The sequence below is a fragment of the Rattus norvegicus genome, chromosome 10, assembly GCF_021556685.1.
Source record: "Rattus norvegicus strain SHRSP/BbbUtx chromosome 10, alternate assembly SHRSP_T2T, whole genome shotgun sequence".
NCBI lineage: Eukaryota > Metazoa > Chordata > Mammalia > Rodentia > Muridae > Rattus > Rattus norvegicus.
Genome location: NC_141543.1, coordinates 16,982,702 through 17,003,550, shown reverse-complemented (window position 1 = coordinate 17,003,550; position 20,849 = coordinate 16,982,702). Strand labels below are relative to the sequence as shown.

At 47.8% G+C, this 20,849-nt stretch overlaps 1 protein-coding gene across 4 annotated transcripts in view; it reads right to left on the bottom strand.

Moving 5' to 3' along the window:
* Srl (sarcalumenin) overlaps positions 1-15,000 on the bottom strand; it is a 44,061-nt gene extending 29,061 nt beyond the window's left edge. For all 4 annotated transcript variants that reach the window (NM_001437323.1, NM_001371633.2, NM_001437322.1 and 1 more), the window contains 1 exon segment: positions 14,930-15,000. In NM_001437323.1, the coding sequence (NP_001424252.1) occupies positions 14,930-14,990 (61 nt within the window). In that variant the 5' untranslated portion in view covers positions 14,991-15,000.
* Between the last annotated feature and the right edge of the window lie 5,849 nt (positions 15,001-20,849).

Below are 20,849 nucleotides of genomic sequence, written 5' to 3'. Positions count from 1 at the left end.
CCACTTAGCCTCTGTCTTTCCTTTCCCTGTTTTTATTTTTCTTCACTGTTTCCTAATATGTTGGGGGTTGGTCTGGTACCGCTTTGTATTCAGATACTAAACACTGGCCCCCAAGATTTGGTTGCAGTTCTGACGAGTATATTCTCACATACACCAAAATAAGTTGTGTAAACTTTGCTTGCCAATCTTCTCTGACTGTTTAAAAGGGGCTGGCAGCCGATTACTGGGGAGAATAGAGGTGGGCGTGGCTCTGGTTACTAGGCTGGGGATTGCAGATAGAAACTGCTAGGAGAGAGAAAGAGAAAGAAAGTGGAGAGAGCAGGAGGTCTCCATTAGATGGTTGGACCATAGCTTGGACAAGGGAGAGAAGTACATCCTGAGGACAGACTGATGGAGCAGAAATAACCCAGGCGAGACTCAAACAGCAACTTGGTGAGCACAACTGGGAAATAACCAGTCTAGTGTAGAAAAATAGTTTAGGGTTAATCGCCCAGCAACTGTGCAATTAAATAAATTGATAAGACTGTGACTTGATTGTTGACGAGTGGCTGGGTCATAATAAGAACTAACAAAGTTATTAAATATATTACAACAGCACCAACACATGGCATGGTTTATGTAGCGTCGTGTCTGGGATTTGTCTCCTTGGCACCTAGAATAGCTATTCGTGTGGTTGGATACAAAATGAATGGATAGAAAACAGATAGTTGGATGGAAATGGGAGGGACGGTGACAAAATGAAGTCCTTTCTTCATCTCAGTGTCAGAAGGGCCTCTGAGCTGTGTGCTAATGTCAGTACTTAGCCTCCACAGGCCTAGATCTCAGGTGATTAAAGGGCCCTAGGAGAGTCGCTTTCCTAGTTTACCATGTAATAACCATTGAACTGAATTGCTGAACAAAGTCTTCTCCCCTTGAAGACATTAAAATTTGATTAGAGGAGCCGGTGAGGAGACAGGAAGGCAGAGATAACCGCCCAGCATCAGTTCCCATGCCAGAGAAGCGACCGTGGACGACACAGGCGCTGAGTAGCTGCTCATGAGATGTGAGGTTATTTGGGGTCAGACACTGCGGGGAGAGTGTCCAAGTGTGTGAGGAGCCGTGATGTGGCTAAAAGGGTAGGAGAGAGCTAGAGACAGTGCAAGCCAGGCTTCAGAGCGTGCAATGCCAGGACGGTAGGGGTAGGGACTGGGACTAGTGAAATCACATCTGTTAGTGTGGGAGAACGTTTGGTGGGTCTCAGAGGGTTAACGGTGGAGACCACTGGATCCTGTGACCTAGGCCTTTGTGGTCACTGATGAGCGTTTGTTGTTGTTGTCCTTTAAAAAAAAAAAAAAAGACATTGCTGGGCTTGGTAGACCACACCTTCACTCTCAGCACTTGTGAAGCAGATGTAGGCAATATCTTTGTGCATTTGAGGTCAGCTTGGTTTACAAAGAGAGTCCCAGGAGAGCCAGCACCAAACAGAGAAACCCTGTGTTGAAAGACCAAATTTTAAAAAGTGATTTATTTTTATTTATGTGTATGTGTGCGTGTACTATGTGTATGTGGGCACATGATTAGGCCAAAAGGGGGCATTGGATAACCTGGAGCTGGAATTACAGGCAGTGACAAGCCGTGTGGGCACAGGGACCCAAAATAAGACCCTTGGAAAGAGCAGTACTCTTTTTTTTTTCTTTTTTCTTTTTTTCGGAGCTGGGGACCAAACCCAGGGCCTTGTGCTTGCTAGGCAAGCGCTCTACCACTGAGCTAAATCCCCAACCCAAGAGCAGTACCCTTAACCACAGACAACCTCTTCAATACTCACGGATGGATATTTCTGAAAAGGTCCGAAGGCCTAGATGAACGAAGACTAACACTAATCCCCTTAGCCTGTTTCCTCTAGGACCAGGATGTACCTCAGTGCCTACCTTCTCCTGCTGCCCAGATACCCTAGACTTGGGTATTCCCACCACCCCCTGTGAGAAGAACCAGCTATTCTACTCTGCTGTATGGAACCTCTGCTACTTGGCAGGAGGTCTGTGAGAATGGTGACCTCACAGGGTGGCCACCTTCTGAGCAGCTTCTGCAAAGGATCGGAAGGAAATCCACATCCCATGCTCCTACAACACCCCAAAGCTGAGATCAAGGGGACTGACACAGGCTGTCACACAGAAAGCAAGCTGTGCACACTCTATCACTAGCCGTCCAGAAACTAGCTCTCCCTTCCCCAGGGTCTTCCACCTCTAACTTGCTCTGTAGCTGGAACAGTCACCCTCCCCCCCAGCACCCTTGTAAGCTGGGCAGCTGCTTCTGGAATCCTCTGCTCCAACCAGCTGTCTATACACTCATTTAACATGTTCCCGCTGGGTGTGTCAACAGAACTCCATATTAGCCATCGGGTCATTGTGGGGGCCAAGACAAGAGGTGCCCCTCTGCCCAGCAGAAGACAAGGAACATGAGGACTAGACTTTTGGAGGTCATAACTACTATACATCTTGAGGCTCACAGTTAAGAAATTATAGTGGGTTGAAAGGTGTCCTTTCAACCTTTGTGTCCCCTATGACCTGAGAATGTGACCTTATTTGGAAATATGATTTTTGAAGATGTAATTAGTTAAGATGAGGTCGTGTAAATTAGGGTGCACCCTAAGCCCAATGTTTTTAATATCCTTATATGGTAAGGAAAAAAATATAGACACTCAGACAGGGGAGAAGGCCATGGGAAGGCAGAGGGGAGATTGGAGTAGTGAGGCTGGAAGCCAGGAAAACTGGGAATTACCAGCAATTACAAGAAGTTGGAAAAAGCACAAGAACCTTCAGAATTATAGCCCTACCAATGTGTTGATTTTAGACTTCTGTACTCTATAACTGAGCCAGAATATTTTCGTGAGATTTGTTTTGTTTTGTTTTGTTTTGTTTTGTTTTGTTTGAGATGAGATCTAACTATGTGGACTAGGCTGGACTTGGATGCACACACACACACACACACACACACACACACACACACACACACACCTGCTTCTGACTCCCAAGTGCTAGGTTTAAAGGTGTGCACCTCCACACCCAGCCATTTTTTTAACGTTTTAAGCCATCAAGTTTGGGATGACTTGTTATGGCAACCACAGGAAAATGATTGAGGAACCAACGCTTAAACCTGGCCTCTGAAATCTGTCAAACGTTCTCCCACACTAACAGATGTGATTTCACTAGTCCCAAGCCCCAGTCCCTACCCTACCGTCCTGGCATCACATGAGCGCCCCCTCCCAGCCACAGAGCCTGACAAATGCTCCCACTTCACTGCGCTCTCTCTCTCTCTCTCTCTCTCTCTCTCTCTCTCTCTCTCTCTCTCTCTCTCTCTCTCTCTCTCTTTCTCTGGCTACTTATTTTTAGCCCCTGATTCCATCTACCTTATATGGCTCTCTGTTCATCTCATGAGTATGGAGTAACCCCTCTCCTGGTTTGTAAGCTCTTTGAGGACAGAGAATCCCAAAGATATTAACAGCCCCAGTGGGAGTGGAACGCTGATAGAGTCCCTCGGTTGTTCTTGTCCCATGATATTTGGGGAAACTGGCAGCACATGTCAAGTGACAGCACATATGCTCCACAGTGAGAACGTGCCACCACTGTCACAGCCCTGTTAGCATAAAAAAAAGTCATGGGATATCAAAGAACTTGGGGGCTGGAGAGAGGGCTCAATGGTTAAGAGCACTGACTGCTCTTCCAGAGGTCCTGAGTTCAATTCCTAGTAACCACATGGTGGCTCACAACCATCTGTAAATAAAATAAATAAATCTTAAAAAAAATTAAAAAACATTTTAAAAATATCAAAGAACTTTTTTGAGAAAGGGACTTGCTATGTAGCTCTGCCTGTCCTGGAACACACTATATAGAGCATGCTGGCCTCGAACCCACGGAGATCCTCCTGCCTTTGCCTCATGAATGCTGGGACTGAGGTGTACACCACCATGCCTGACTCAAAGAATATTTTAAACATCCGACAGACATTTTTTTTGAGATAGGGCCTTGTATATCCCAATCTGGCCTCAAACTCATTACGTGTCCCAGGATATTGGGTTGACCTTGAACTTCTGATCCGTCTGGGTCTACCTCCCAAGTGTCATACACCACCATGACCAGTTATGTGGTGCTAAGGATAAAGCCCAGGCCTTCTCATGTGCTAGACAAGCGCTTTACCAACTGAGCTCTCCCCACTCCAGCTCCCTTATTCTTACTTTACTCACATAGCCTCCGTTCTCAAGAACTCAGGCATTATTATCCCCAAAGAGCAAGATGGTTCATGTCTATAATCCCAGCACTTAGGGGGTTAAGGAAGAAGGGCTATGAGTTCAAGGCCAGCTACATAGAGACACTGTTAACACAAAGGAGAGAGAAAGAGGAGCCAAGGGTCTGGTGTTGTCAGTCAAACTTTTACCTATTGCCATCTAGGGAAAATTCTATTGGAGACAACTGGGCAGCTAGGTTCTAACCCAATGGCCACTTGGAGGAGGACCAGGGGCTGCAGCTTGGCAGTGGCCTGCTGGAGGAGGGAAGGAAGGAGGGGACTCCCTAGGCCCAGGGCTCTCCCCTGGCTTGGTTCTGGGCTGAGCTCCCAGCACAACCCACTTCCTGTAAGCACCAAACTCCAGGCCAGGCTTTGCCTGCACCTGTTTGAACTCAGGGTGCTGTCCCTGCTCTAGAAGGATCCAAAAATATCTGAGAGGGAGGAGAAGGGGGTGGGGTCTAGTCAAAAGGAGAGCAGGCTAGGGAGAGAGCCTCTTAGCTTGGCCTTCAAGGTTCTTCCCAACTGGCTCCAATCCATCAGGGTGGCCTTGTCTCCCCTGAACATGAGCTTCCCACTCTAGCCAGTATGGCTCTCATCCTGTTCCTGCCAGTGCAAAACTCTGAGCTTCCCCCACGCCTGTAGATCACGCTGCTTTCAGAAATCATCTGCTCATTCATTAGACATTATTAAGTGCCTCTGGTGAGCCAAGCTCCATGCTGAGTGTTAGTAATACAGTACAATAGGAGTCCCCCTGGTCTTACAGGGGACGTTTCCAGGTCCCATGAAGAGGCCTGAAACCACATAGTGCTGAATTCTACATCGGGCGTGTTTTGTCTGTGCATACCTACCTATGATAACCCTCTTAAATTTTTATTTCTTTACTTATTTGTTGGTGAGGAGGATGCACACAGGCCATGGCACGTGTGTGGAGGTCAGAAGGAAATTTGCCAGAGTGAGTTCTCTCCTTCCACCATGTCCACCACATCCACTACATCCACCACATGAGTTCTGGGGACGAAACTCAGGTTATCAAGCTTAGTGGCAAATGACTTCCCTTGCTGAACCATCTCACTGGCTCTATACAGTTTTAATTTACAAAGTAAGCACAGTGATGGCCCGGACATGTAGCTCACTTGATAAAGTGCTTGCTAGCCTGAGCAAAGCCCAGGGTTTCATCCTCAGTATCACATCAAACTGAGCATGGCAGTGCTCAAACATCATCCCAGCACTTGGGAGGTGGAGGCAGGAAGAACCTTTCACAATCATCCTGGGCTACACAGCATTGCCAGGCTGTGCTATCTGAGATCCTGCCTCAAGAAGAGGGAGGTGGGGTAGCAACCAGATGACCCAGTAGGAAGGATGTTGCCAAGCCTGGATAACCCGAGTCTGACTCCCAGAACTCTAAAGTGGTAGAAAGGACCTGACTCCTACAAGTTGTCCTCTGACTTCTACACATGCACCAAGGCATGTGTGTGCGTGTGCATGTGTGCGTGTGTCTGTGTGTCTGTGTATGTGTGTGTGTTTGTATGTGTGTGTGGGTGTGTGTGGTATGAGTGAGTGTGCATGTGTGTGTGCATGTGTGTGTGTCTGTGTATGTGTGTGTGTGTTTGTATGTGTGTGTGGGTGTGTGTGTGGTGTGAGTGTGCATATGTGTGTGTGCATGTGTGCGTGTTTGTATGTGTGTGTCTGTATATATGTGTGTGTATGTGAGTGTGAGTGTGCATGTGTACACACACAGAATAAATAAATGTGATAAAATTTTAAAACTTAGGCGCAGTGAGCTGAGGATCTAGCTCAGTGGCAGAGTCCATGTCCAGACTGCATGAGACCCTCAGTACTGGAAGGGCTGGGGGAGGTAGGAAAAGAGTAACAATAAAACTAATAATGAACTAGAACAATTAGACAGTGGTCGGGCAGTCCTTACTCTCAGGAGACAGAGACAGGCGGTCTCTGAGAGCTCAAGACCAGTCTACTCTACACAGGGAGTTCCAGGCCAGCCAGGCCAAAACCAGAGAGTGAGACTCTGCTTCAAAAGAAAAAAGTTATTTAAAATTTCTGAATTGCTTATTTCTGGGATTTCCCTTTTAATCTTTTTGGACCATGGTGGAGTGTCAGAAATGAAAACAAAGCCATGATTTTAAAAAAAACTACTTATTTATGTGTCTGTAAGAGAAATAATAAAAGTGCAGTTTCTTGGGCTCCAGAAGCAGACTATCTGATGACTGTCTCCTCCTACAAGTGTGGCTGACTCCCTCTGTGGAGCCGACCTTCTTAACTCTCCTCTGTACTCCAACCAGAGTGTAGGCTGCAGGGGGTGTTAGTAACATTTTTTTACAGTGCAAGTCATCTCTCCAAATAGCAGGTCAGCTCTCCAGGGCAGAGGCACAGCCAGTCCATTCCTGCCTGTACCATGTGGCTCTGCCAGGACCTTGGAGGTGCCAAGAAGGGTCTGTGAGAGCTAAAGACCCCACATCTGCCTCAGCTCTCCCTCCTTGGGCAAAACACTCCCACTCCTTGGACTCACTCAACTTCCCAGAGAATTTGGTCATTCTGTTGCTTTTTCACACTTCCTTCTGATTATGTCCTGACTGGAATCCACCCAATCTCCTTATCTAAAAGGGAGTTCCCTAAGGAAGACCACAGAAATACTCTGAGGGCCTCTGATGAGCCCTCTGTTCCCAAAGGCTGGCACATAGCCCACAGTCACACAGTACCTAGCATACTCTAAACAGAGGAAGAAGTAAGAACTCTCAAGGAGGCTGTGCAAAGAACCCTGGGAAGGAGTGAATGGAGAACAGCCCTTTTCTGTCCCCTAAAGCTCTTACAGAGAGCCAGGAGTCCAGCCAGGGTCCCATAGAATCCCTCTGCTTTCCTACACCCTGCACTGCACCATCTCAGGAAAGACAGACTTCCATGCTGTCTCCCACTGGCCACAATACCTTCTCTGTGTCTTCAGAATCTGTCCGTGGGAATATTCACCCCAGGGCAGCTGAAAGCAGCTTCCTCCATACGAGCTGAGGAGGAACTGTTAAACTGGACTAAAGAACCCACTATAAGGCTGTGGTGGGGGGGCTGGAGAGATGGCTCAGTGGTTAAGAGCACTGACTACTCTTCCAGGGGTCCTGAGTTCAATTCCCAGCAACCACATGGTGGCTCACAACCATCTGTAATAAGATCTGATGCCCTCTTCTGGTGTGTCTGAAGACAGCGACAGTGTACTTATATATAATAAATGAATAAATCTTAAAAAAAAAAAAAAGGCTGTGGTGGCCTTAGAGGTGTGGACAGTTGATCTCGTGGCCCTTTCATTCTGATTAAATTCTACTTATTAACTAATTATATCCAGTTATTAATAAAATATAATGCATTGTTACTTACACTTCTGGTTTAATTCTGACACTTGAATTCTGATTCTCCTCACACGTTTTCTTTTGATTCTTTTTTTTTTTTTTTCGGAGCTGGGGACCGAACCCAGGGCCTTGTGCTTCCTAGGTAAGCGCTCTACCACTGAGCTAAATCCCCAGCCCCACACGTTTTCTATCTTACAATTGAGCAGCTCAGGAACGGCTGGCTGCTCTGGGAGGGAAGGTGAATACGTGTAAGTTGACAATTGACAAGTATGTTCCCCCTAGGTGGAAGGGACCTGGGACCTTGATCGTTAGTAAAACCACTTTCAAGAGTGGAGAAGGAGGAGGCTGAAACCAGATAGGTTAAGACTCCTGCCAGCCATGGTGGTGCATGCCTTTAATCCCAGCATTCGGGTGGCAGGGGCAGGCGGATCTCTGAGTCAGAGGCCAACTTGGTCTACAGAGGAAGTTCCAGGGCAGCCAGGGCTGCACAGAGAAACTCTTTCTCAGGCAGGGAGAGATGGGGGAGACTCCTCGATCCTCACAACAGCAGAGCCGTCAGGCCAGAGTGGGCAGTCTGGAGACCAGTCTCCAAAATCCCAGCTGAATCTGACAGTCCCATTTGTTCCCTGAATTACGTTTGTTGTAATTCTCCTGCTGGGCATACTGGCTGGGATGGGCCCGGGAGACTGAGACCTGAGGAACACTAAACAGATCCAGTTTGGCAGCCCTGCACCTGGGCTCCCTGTGTCTCCAATTCTTACTCAGCACCAGGTAGAGGAGGCCCAGTCTACAGAAATCAGGGACTACCCATTGCTCTGTATTGTAATTAGGGGGTTCCACAGGCCTTGCTCACCAAACCAATGGGAAATTCTACCTTAGAGATGCCTTTCTTGAGATAAAAACAACGGTTCAAGCTATTGATCCCTGGTCTTCCACTGGCACGAGTATAGCTTTTCCTGACTAAACTGTGGTAGGGTATGATCTGAAGAAGAGGCACAGGGCTGGCAGGGAGACGGAGAAATAAGCCGAGAAAGAATCACTGGACCCTGCAGTATGGATGCCTCCTGAGGACAGGCAGCTTCTGCTCCAATGCCTTCCTAAGAAAGCGGGTGAGGTCTGCAGATTCTGAGGAGCCAGGGCTCCCGACGTAGAAAAGAAGGAGAGGAGCCTCACCATCTTGTCTGTCCCTTTTGTCCAAGCCAAGATGGAGCTAGAGGGGCGAGCCGAGCCTGTCTTCATCTCTCGTCAATAGCAAGATCACCACCCAGGCCATGGGCTTCCCCTGTCAGTATCTACTTTATCTACTTAAAACCTCGAGTCCAGAGGGGCCCCGAGCAGTGCTTTACAAACCACAGCAGGCTCCACAGGCATCTGCTAAGTACACGTCCTGGGTGATGGAGTCAGGGCAAGTTCAGCCACTCTGACTGGAGGTGGCAGCCCCTGACATTCACTGATGAGATTTTGTGCTGGTTTGGGGTCCCACCTTCAGCCCTCTCTTCCAGGCATCTCCCAGTTGTTTCTCAACAGTGGACACTGGCTTGGCTTCAACTCGAGCTCAGAGTAACCAGTCTCCCTAGCTACGCAGAGCTCTTGGAAGGTTTGTCAGGTTCTCCCTTCTATGGCCTTCCATAACCTGTGGGTCACAACCTCTTTGGCAAACCTCTACCTTCAAAGATATTGACGCTATGATTGATCCATAACAGTAGCAAAATTACAGCTATAAAGTAGCAGCAAAAACAATTTTATGATTGGGCTTCACCACATGTATTCAAGGGTCAGGAAATCAGGAAGGTTGAGAACCACTGTTCTAGAGAAATCCCCAGCAGATCCTACAAACATACTGCCTACTTCAGCGCCTTGGATAGCAGAGGCCACTGAGACTGATTCTAACACAGTATCTATCCAAGGTCTCTTCACCGCTTCTCATCAGAGCCTCAGTATGCTCAGGCCTTCTGTGTCTGCCTTGAGAATTCTGACATCTTAGACATCCCATTGGCCATCTCATTCTTGTCTTTTTTTTTTTTAAATCAGGATCTCATGAAGTCCAGCCTGTCTCTGACTCACCCCGTAGCCCAGAATGACCCTGAACTGCTGGTTCTCCTCTCTTCGCCGGCCAAGTGCTGGGATTACCAGAGCACGTCACCATCCTCGGTTTCACATGGTGCAGGGAATTGAACCCAGGGCCTCATGCATGCTATGCAGTCACTCTGCTAACTGAGCCACAACCCCAGCCTTTCCCTGTGCTCTTAGATCTTTTCCTTTCAACAGGAGCCTTCCCTGTTGGCTCAGAAACGTGCCCAGTGTTAAAGTTTCTCTGTGTCTGCAATGCCTTCTGGCCCCGAAATTCTGTTACTGGCTTTTATCCAGCTGATTTAATCTTTAACTCCCCACATCTAAATATGCCGCCTCAATGTGACCACTAAATACTCTTAAATCCCTCCTAATCTGACGGTGACCTCTGGGTGGTCAAAATCAACACCTCTTCGTGCCCCAGGTCTCTGTGGCGTTTAATCCCCTGACTGCCCCTTCCTTTAGGAGACACCCTTTCCCTTGGCCACCGGACACTCCGTCTCCTGGTATTTCTTCCGTCTTTCCGACACTCATTTGTTATCTTCTTCCTCTTCCTAATCTTCAATTCCAGTGTCCTTCAAAGATTAGTTCTTGGTCTTATTTTTCTCCCTCTGCAATGGCCCCCTCCTTCCCAGCCTTGCTGGTCTCTGTAAATGAACGGAACTTCTGCATTCCCAGGCCTTATTTTTATCCAGTTCCAGGCTACAATCTCATCTTTCCTCTGTTTTCCTTTATTTGTTTAAAACAGAGACCCTCTCTAGAGCCCAGAATGACTTGAATGCAGAATTGAATCCTCTTACCTTTTTCCTCCGTGTTATGATTATGAGCATGGGCCAACACACTCAGTCTTTCTAATCCCCATCCAGATGTCCCATAGTCTGTGGCACTCAAAACGACCCAAACTGAACTTGGTGCATGTATAACAGAATTTCACGCCTGGCTGGCCTGGAACTCATTAGGAAGACCAGGCTGGTCTCTAATTCACAGAGTCTACTTGCCACTGCCTCCTGAGGGCTAACATGAAAGTCGCGTATCACCACACTCAGCCCAAACTGAACATCTAGCATGTGTTCTCTCCTGCATGGTAGTGTCTTGTTCTGACAACTCCTCCACTGACTGCAAGGAAGCCTGTGAGGGTTGGTGTTGAGAAGTCTGGTTTTAAGGGTCCTGCCCAGGTGGGGAAGTCTGGCTTGGGGATCCTAACTCTGCTTGGGTTGCCTCTTCTACCTACTCTCACACTCGCTGGCGTTTTACTCTCTGACATAGCCGACTTTAATGTCTCCCCCAGTCCTGCTCCTTCCTACCAACATAGCCAAGCACGTCTCCTCCAAGCTCTCCATGGCTCCCACTGACCACAAAAGAAAGCTCTCTTCCTCAGCCAGGAACTTCCTCAGCCTTCGCTCAAGGCCGTTCACGGCTCACTCCAGAAGGCTGGCTGGTTCCCTTCACACACATTCCCTTCCTGCTATCTTCTCACAGCGGAATCCTTCTTCCCTCAAGGTCCAAACTCATCTCACTTCATCTGAAACTTCTCCTCAGAGCCATCAAGTTGGTCAGCAGGAAAGTGTGTTTGCTGCCAAGCTTGACGACACTAATTAGACCACCAAGACTCCCAACAGTTGTCCTCTGACCTCCACATACATGCTGGGACACACACTTGCCTCTCCCAATCATTAAGTGCAAACATTATTGATTTCATAAAAAAGACATTCTTCATTCCTCTCAGTCCAATAGCCCTACCTCAGCTCCTCTCTTTCTCAAATCTCCATTATGATAGTATCTTATCAGCCCAGCATCTGTGTAAGGGGAAAGCTGTCTTTCTCCTTCCTTCTAGACCAAAGGTATGCCGAAAATGTCTTCCAAATTCCTCCAATATCATACTTTAAAAACAGCAGACACAGCAAATGTGAAATGATGAACTATTTCAAGCTGTGTGAATGAATGGCTTCAACTCCTCGAGCAACACTCCACACAATAGACTTGGACTTGGACTAAGAGTAGAGTGTGCCCACCCCCACCCACAGTCACAGACCCTGTTCCACATGGCGCACTCTTCCAGCTGTCGCCTTCATCCCAGCCAGCAAGTACAGCACCCAGCCTCACCCCCACCCCTGAGGCCCAGCCAGCAACAGAACAGCCATCTTGTCTTCCGTTTGTGTTCACGGAAGTTGGGTCCTTCACAAGCAGACATCAAAGGCCAGTTGGTTGCATCTGGCCTTCTCTTCACCTTCCCAGGAGGATAAATGGGCAAGAGCACAGGGTGAGAAGAAAAGAGACCTGAATCCTGTTCTGACTGGCCATTGACAGTTATCTGACCTTCACTGTAACATATGGTGCTCATTGTAACATATATGGGGCAAAAGCAGGATTTCCCAAACTGTGGACCCCACACATCCTTCTAAGCACATCCTAGCACAGCACATCACAGGCTCTATATGGAAAGTGGGGAAACAAGATGCACCCTATGAGTTTGTCCAGCTTTCACACGTTAGACAAGGGGACATTGCTTTGAGGCTTCTGAGGTCGGCTCTCCCTGGAACCCTGAATTCACTCCTCTTAAAACCTCCCAACAGAAGACAGTAGGAGCTGGACTGCCCTGTGGGAGAGACAGAAAGGAGGTTTCCTTCTAGATACATAGCCTTACAGTAAAGAGGAGGCAACCTGTGCTCTCAGGGAATGAGATGGACACATCCTAGGTCTGTAGATGGGCACCCCCAGTACACACCAATCTCTTGCCATTGGGATGGAGGGGTGAGGGTCAAAGGATCTGAAGCAACATTCTCAGAAACCTCCTGGATGTCCTCGTCCACTACCCCTTTCACATTCATCCACTGGGTCTGTCACAGGAAGGCTGGCAGGGGAGAGACATGGTTCCCAGTGGAGTGCTAACAGCACTGAAGCATGTGCTTCTGTCCCTGACTGGGAAGGTCCCATCACTTCTCTGGGTTTTTCTCTCCTTCACTGTCCAATGAAAACATTCATTAAATCATCTCTGGAGTTCTTGGTGAGACCTATCTCCCTTCCAGATCTTTAGACCATGGAGACAACTCAGGTAATTAGAAAGAACTAGGGGCAGCAGGACAAGGGAAGGAACCAGAGGAGCCTGGTGACAGGAGCCAACGGCTGCTCCCAAGTTCTAGTGTAGGTACTTGTGACAAATGTCTAGAGAAACAGGGGTGCTGGGTCTCCTAATGAGAAGAGCTTCTGAGTCAACCACCCAGTCTAGAGAAACCGAGAGAGCAATGTGGGAGGTAAGGTCAGTTGTGCTCCAGGGTTCCTATCTTTGGAAATGGGGGTAGAGCTGGAGAAGACTTTTGCTTCTTGACAGGAAGAAGAGGGGAGACAAGAGTTCAGATACAAAGACATGACCTTTAACCTTTAACATGGCAAGTTCTGGGGGGAAATCAACCACTAGCAAAGACTGCTATTATAGATGTAAAGGGAAGGGGCTGGAGAGATGGCTCAGCAGTTAACAGCACTGACTGCTCTTCCAGAGGTCCTGAGTTCAAATCCCAGCCACCACATGGTGGCTCACAACCATCTGTAATGGGATCTGATGCCCTCTTCTGGTATTGTCTGAAGACAGCAACAGTGTGTGTGTGTGTGTGTGTGTGTGTGTGTGTGTGTGTGTGTGTGTATATAATAAATCTTTTTAAAAAAAGAAAGAAAGAAAGAATAAGAGAAAATAGGTGTATAGGGAAACCATCAGGTGTCTTGTAACCTCTCACTGAGTTGAAGTGGAAGCCACCTCAGGATATACAATCTACAACTGGGCAAAGCAGTGATGCCTGTGGTAGAACAAGCCAGCAGGGGAATCTGTACACTAATGGACAAGCAGGAGCAAGCTCACACTCCTGGGTACAAAAAAGCAATAGCCTAGAAAAACCTTCCCAGAAATTACATGCCTCTTTCCCATAGCAAGGGCTCTGAGCAGAGCTTTTGGAATAACTTAGAAATCCTGCCCCCTCTGTACAAAGAAAGAAAAATGTTTAAATGCCCCTAAAAGGACAGAAATTCCTGGGACTCTGCTATGTGGAAGCTTCAAGGTGGCAGCTGGGGCTGGACCCAGCAGAGGAGGGGCTGGGAAGAGGAGAGGGTGGCAGTGGCTTGGGGCTCGGGATCCAATTACAGGACTGTTTCCATACTTAGCCACCTGACAGCCGCTTGCCGCTTGGAATACTCGCCACTCCAGCCACCACAGCCCCATGGAGACCAAATTAACTCAAGGGCAGACAAGGGCAGGGCCCAGTAGCAAGCTCAATGGCCTAGAGCACGCAGCTTTACCTCTCACACCCCCCAAAGAATGGCTTTTGTTCCTCAAATGCCTGTACTCTCACTGGGACTGCACCTCTGTCACTCCAGTCCATGAGACAGAATCTTACAGGTAAAACGTAGTCCCAGAAATCTCACAAAGATGAAGTGCTAGCTCAGGAGACAGACCAGGGTGTCCTAGATCCCTAGGGGGAATTTTAGAGCACCTCCCCAAAGAATCCCCAAGGGGAAGCCAGCCTTGGGAGCCTAAAGAACAAGAGAGGTGGCAGAAAGATCGGGTGTCCCCTCTGCAGCCTATAAATAATCCTCATGCTGCAACCCAAGCCACCACCTCTGCAGCACAAAGTGCTGAGATGTCAAAGGAGAGCCACGGTGTGCAGAGGCGAGCCCCCTTCTTGATGAAAGGCCCTGCCCCTCGGAAGGCTCTCTTCCGTTCCTCTCCGCATCCCGTGTTGCTCTCGACCCGATCACCAGTTCTCCGCTTCCCATGCAATCATACCCTTTCCCAATCCCAACTCTGTCCCACTGTCCATAAGAAGACTTCCAGCTTTGTCTGCAGTGTCCCGCTCCGTCCACGGACATGCAAACCTCCCAAGTCACTCACCGAAATAGTCCTCTGTCCTATCCCACCAAGATGCTAACGCAGACAACCTCCAGCTCCAAGACTATCTTATTTTTATCCATCTCAGAGATTCCTCTAGGCTTGACTCTGAAGGGTCCTCTCTCCAGCATATTCCAGTCAGATGCCGCTCTCTGAACCTGGCCTAGACCTCAGGACCATTTGCTCTCATTTCTTCTCAGAATCCCTCACCGGCCCCCACTTCTCTCTAGCACCTCATCCCTGTGTCCCAGGCCCCTGGGAGAAGGGCAGTGATATTAGCTAGAAGCAAACTTCTGCCGTCGTCCCAGCCCTCCACTCCGATGAAAGCTTGGGAACATGAGGGGCGCGGTGGGAGTCATTTGTGCAGGGGGCATACCTGCTTGTCCTGAAAGCAGCAGCGAGGCCAGGAAGCAGCAGAGCAGGAGCAGCGCCTTCATGGTGACTGCCAAGAGAGCCCAGCTGCTCCTCGCCTCTATTTATATGGTGGGTGCAGGCGGCCGCAGCAGGCGGCGGAGGGCGGGGGAGAAGGGTCACACAGTCACTGGGGCAACTGGGCAAACATGATGGGGAAGAAGCCCAGACCCCCAAGGGCTACCGTGGGCGTTGTCCTAGGCTCCAAGCATCAGAAGCAGAGCCCATCAGTGGGCTCTCCTAACATGCCCAGGATCATTTAGTCCAGGGTAGGGGATAAGGGGATAAAGACGCCCCTTGGGCTGAGGTCCAGGAGTTAGGAACTTGAGTCTTCCTAGAATATTTGCTACCTTGAACTAAAGTCTCAGATAGGTCAAGGACCTGGAAATGCCTCCAAATGAGGGACTATCAGCCAAATGGAAACCAGTCCTATCTGATAGTCACTGATCTGCAATCTAGCAAATAGAAAAACACACGACATCTGACCTTTGAGTTCGATGACTACAAGCTTGTCCTTCCAGGGCCTCTGTTCAGAGAATGCTGAGCAGAGGGAAAAAGGGGGCTTAGAGAATCGCCTGAATGACGTGATGTCAGTCGGAGAGGCAGATCCATTTCCAGTGGGCAGGGGCTCCTGAACGTTCAGTCGCCTCTCCAAAGCGCTTTAGGATGCAGTCTTCCTCTGGGCTTTCGGTAGCCCTGAAAGTCAGCTGTAGGAAGCTGAGAGACAACAGACGCTGGCTTGTCTAGCCAGGGGGATAGTGTCACCAGGAAGGGAGGAGGCAGCAACTGACCATGGAGTAAATGAACAAAAAGCAAACTGGGCACCTGTTCTGTGCTAGGAACTTGACATTTCTCAAAGCTTGTTTTCATGGTACTGGAATTGAACATCCGGCTTAGGCCAGAACGTTCTGCCACAGAACCATATTCCCAACTCTTGTGCTTTATCATTTTAATGCAGCTTTACTGATCTACGATCAACAAAAAATATACTACATAGGGTTTCTTGGGTGTTTTTTGTTTGTTTTTGCTTTTTTTGAGACAGGATTTCTCTGTATAACCAGGCTGTCCTGGAACTCATTCTGTAGACCAGGTTGGCCTCTACTTGGGGATTCTCCTACCTCTGCCTCCCAAGTGCTGGGATCAAAGGTGTGCACCATCATGCCTAATACACACACCTATCTAAAGGGTACAAACTGATAAAATCTGACCCATGTCTGCAATGTCACGTACGCTAGCACAGTTAAGATAACGAACAGATCCCTCCCCTCACAGTCTGGCAACCTTTAATCTCCTTGCTGTCAACACACACTAGTTTGCTCTTCACAACTATGGCTGCAAGTGCGATCAATGATCTTTATCTGCTTTTTTCACTTAGCACAATTATTTCGAGATTCATCCGTTGTGTCAATAGCCCGTTCCCTTTTATCAACGACCAGCTGTCCATTGGAGGAACAAGCCACAATTGGTGATCCACTCACCTGCTGATGGGCATGTTGGGTTGTCTCCAAGATTAGACCAAGTAAAGTTGTTATAAACTTTTATTTGTATCTATACCAACGTACAGATCGAACCTTCGGTTTCTCTTGTGTAAATGCCTAGGAGTGAAATAGTTGGGTCATATGATATCTGTTGTGATTTATAAAAAAGAAAAAGAAGCCAGGGACATATTTGGTAGAGGCAAGGTATGATGAGGTGGAAGGGGGTGCCTCTGTGGGCCCATACTGAGGCATCCCTTCCCCCTAAGGTACCAGCCATAACGACTATCTAGTATAGAAGTTTATTTAGGTATGGGGAAGGGAGTTGAAGGGTAGTAGAGACAGAGAAAGGCAGAGAGAGAAATAGGTGGGTGGCAGCTATGAACATGTGGAGAGTGGGGGGAAGGGAATGGGGTAAGAAGGGACAGAGAGGAAAGAGAGGAAGAAGGGCAAGAAACTGAGGAGGGGACAAGCAGCCCCTTTTATAGTGAGTCAGGTATACCTCGCTGTTGCCAGGTAACTGTAGGGCGGAGCCTAGGCAAAATGCCAACAATAAATATGTTTAAAACGTTTCCCCTGGTGATTGTACTATTTTGTTTTTATGTTCCCAAAGGTGCACTAGAGTTTCAGCCCCTGCCCGACCTAACACTTGACTTAGTGGGTATGTGTGGTCCTGAGAATGGAACTCAAGGCCTTCCATGTGCCAGCCAAGAACTCAAGAACTCCCTTCTGAGCATGCCTTAGCCCTTACCTTGAGGCATTCTTTAGATGCACGGGTGTGCCTCGCTGAAGGATTTATTTTTTAAACAATTTTTGTGTGCATATATGTGCACAAGGATGTGTGTGCATGCACACACACGTGCACGCACACACACACACACACACACACACGTTATGGTGCACACACAGGCCAGAAGACAGTTCTCTCCTTCCAAATTGAAAGCTAGTAACCTTTTTTCTTTTAACTCACATCTGTGTGCGTGCACATGTATGTCACATGTTGGTCACCATTAGAAGAAGGCATTGCATCCCCCCCCAGAGCTGGAGTTGTGGGATGTTGTGAACCAAACCTCGGGGTGGGGGTGCTAGAAGCAGACTCGGGGTCTCTGGAGAGCAGCGAGCATTCCTAATCACTGAGCCATCTCTCCAGCCTTCAAGTTCTCTCTCTAAAGCATCGACTGGTCCTGCTAATCTAACACATCACTAAGGATTGTCACAATCACATCATGGCTGAGCAGTCACTGCAGAAGAGGAAGGAACAGTTGGTCACAGGAAAAAAAAAGCACCTTCTCTGTGCTGAGTGCCTCACATTTAGTGAGAAGCAGGCACATCCTCACCACCTCACCACCAGTTCAAGGGTCAGGGAAGCCAGGTCAGGCTTCGCAGTACCAGTCAAAACGCTGCTGTGTGAATTTGACCCTAGCAGTCTTCCTAATGTACCTGTGACCCCCTCCATCAATCAGAGTAGTGAACACCATCATTGGGAAAAGATTACAATGTCAGCAAAGAGGAGCTGAGGAATACAAGAATATGGGGATGACACAAGTGTCAACGTGAGCCCGGAGAATTAAAACCTGGGCAAGAAGAACAAGTGCTCATAGGCCCAGTGCTTCTGAGATGGGGAGATACTTGTTTGGAGTATCAGACACCACACCACGTTCATAACAGCATGGCTGACAGTAGCCAAAGGCTGGAAGCAATCATGTGTCTCTGCAAGTAAACAGAGTCAAAATTCCGTCTTTCACACAGTGAAGTACCACTTAGCCATACAAGGATATGAGGCTATAGTACACGCTTCGACACGTGTCAACCTTCCAGTAAATGTTACCCTGAGTGAAATAGGAGAGTGCATTATTTTTCTAGGGCTACTATAAAAGAAATCACGAACCACAGACATTTATTGTCTCATAATTCTGGAGGCTGGAAATCTTTGCCCGAGGTATCAGCAGGATTGGTTTCTTCTGAGGTGTCTGTCCTTGGCTTGCAAGTTACACCTTCTCCCTGTGTCCTCACATGGTCTTCCCTCTGTGTGTGTGTGTGTGTGTGTGTGTGTGTGTGTGTGTGTGTGTTGTGCCTAATCTCTTCTTATGAGGACGCCAGTTAGATTGGATTAGGGCCCACTCCAGTGACCTCGTTTTACCTTAACTACTTCTTTATCAGTCCTATCTTTAAATCACATGCTAAGGTGCTAGGGGTTGGGATTCAACACGTGACATGGGGGTGTGAGACAACAGATAAGTCCTAACAGACATCCTGTGACTCCATTTATATGAGGGCACCTTCAGTAACCAACCAGATAGGTGAGAACTAAGTGGATGTATACAAGGGGATGCATGCAGGACGAGACTGTAGCTCAGTGTTAAGCACTTGTCTCACACTTGGGAGGCCCAGACTTCAATCAATACTGGGGAAAGACTGCACTCAGACACTGTGAGCACGATTACTGCTACCGAACTGGGTTTTACTCAAGATGAGAGGGCGCATACCTGTGATTCTATCACAAAGGGTAGAGGGAAGGAGGAAGAGAAGACCAATGTCATCCTCAACTACACAGAAAGGTCCAGACCAGCCTGAGCTCAAAGACCCTGTTTCAAAAAATCAGGCAAAGCTGATAAGATAGTTCAGTGGGTAGGGGTTCTTGCTGCCAAACCTGATGAACTGAGTTTGAGCTCCAAACCCATTTGGTAGTAGCAAAGAACTGACTCCTGTACGTTGTTCTGTGACGGCCACATGCACACCCCCAATACACAAATAAATTAAGAATTTTTGTAAAAAAAAAAATCAAAACCATAAAATAATCTTTAAAAATCAGAATAGTAAATGTCTATTTTATCTATCTATATTATTTATGCTTCCACAATTTTTTAAAGAGGAAAAGGGGTGTCCTTTTTGGAAAACAAGAGACTAAAAGGGTACTCAACAGAAAATAAACTCTTAAATCACAAATTCTCAAACGGACCTTACGTAGCCTAAGAAATCTGGCTGATAGCATATTATATCACTCATCACAGTCACCAAGCCCCTGCTCAGCCTTTAAGAATCTGGGGCCGGGTTGGGGATTTGGCTCAGTGGTAGAGCGCTTGCCTAGGAAGCGCAAGGCCCTGGGTTCGGTCCCCAGCTCCGAAAAAAAGAAAAGAAAAAAAAAAAAAAAGAATTTGGGGCCATGGTAGCTTTGGCCCTACTTTTACAAGCTGCCTGCTCCTGACAGTCTCGGGCTGACAGTCCAGAGATGGAAAGGGAGAAGTGTGTTTAAGAACATGTGTGAGGAGGGCCAGGGAGGGGCCACTCAAGTCCCACTCCCAGCAGGCTCTCCTGTAAAGGGCCAGAGGGCAAAAAGTTCACATTTTACAAGAGTAGCCATAAATAACAAGACCAAATGGATGTGTCCAAAGACTTCATCTGTGAAAACAATCTCTGAGCTAGTTTGTGGCTGTGGTTTGTTGGAATCGCTGGTAAATTACTTGACAAAATGCAAAGTCTGTCTCAGTGACTACACATCTGGGCCTCCGTGGCTTCAGCTGCTGCACACTGGGGTTAAAAGTCTGCAAGGGAGCCATCCCCTGACAACCTCAATTCAATGCCCAGCTCCACAATGGGAGGAGAAAGTTGTCCTCTGACCTTCACAGGCAAACAGTGGCATCATCTGCACTGACACATTATATACAAAATAATAATATATAAAATAAAAATAATTTTAGGGGATCAATGATTGAAAGTTCTTACTACCCTTGTAGAAGACCCGGGTTCAGTTCCCACACCTGTGTCAGGTGACTAATAGCTACCTGTAGCCCCAGCTCCAGGGGATGCCAACACCCCTGACCTCCTGCAGCACACACAAACGTGTGTGTTCCCACACAGAGACATATGATCAAAATAATAAAGATGGGCCAGGTGTGATGGCGCATGCCTTTAATCCCGGCACTCAGGGGGCAGAGCAGACAGATCTCTGAGTTTGAGGCCAGCCTGGTCTACAGAGTGAGTTCCAGGACAGCCAGGGCTACACAGAGAAACCCTATCTTGACTTGGAAACAAACGAGCAAAATATTAATAATTTTTAAAAAATGGATGGAACCCAGGCATCATGGCATACCCCTTTAATCCTAGTACTTGTGAGACAGAGACAGGTAGATCTCTGTGAATTTGAGGTCAACCTAGTCTACAATAGCGAGTTCTAAACCAGCCAGGCTTACATGGTGAAACCCTGTCTCAAAAAATAAAACAAAACAAAAAAATCAAAACAAGGAAGAAAAAAGATAAATGAGTCTGGAAGGGTACAAGGTGTCTCAGCAAAACCAGCAGGTTTGAGGGGCTACGACAGATCTATGGCCCTAGCCATATTTCAAAAGGCCACAGTGAAGGAATTTCTAAAAGGGGAAGAAGCATATATATCCCTGAGAGACTTTCTCCTGG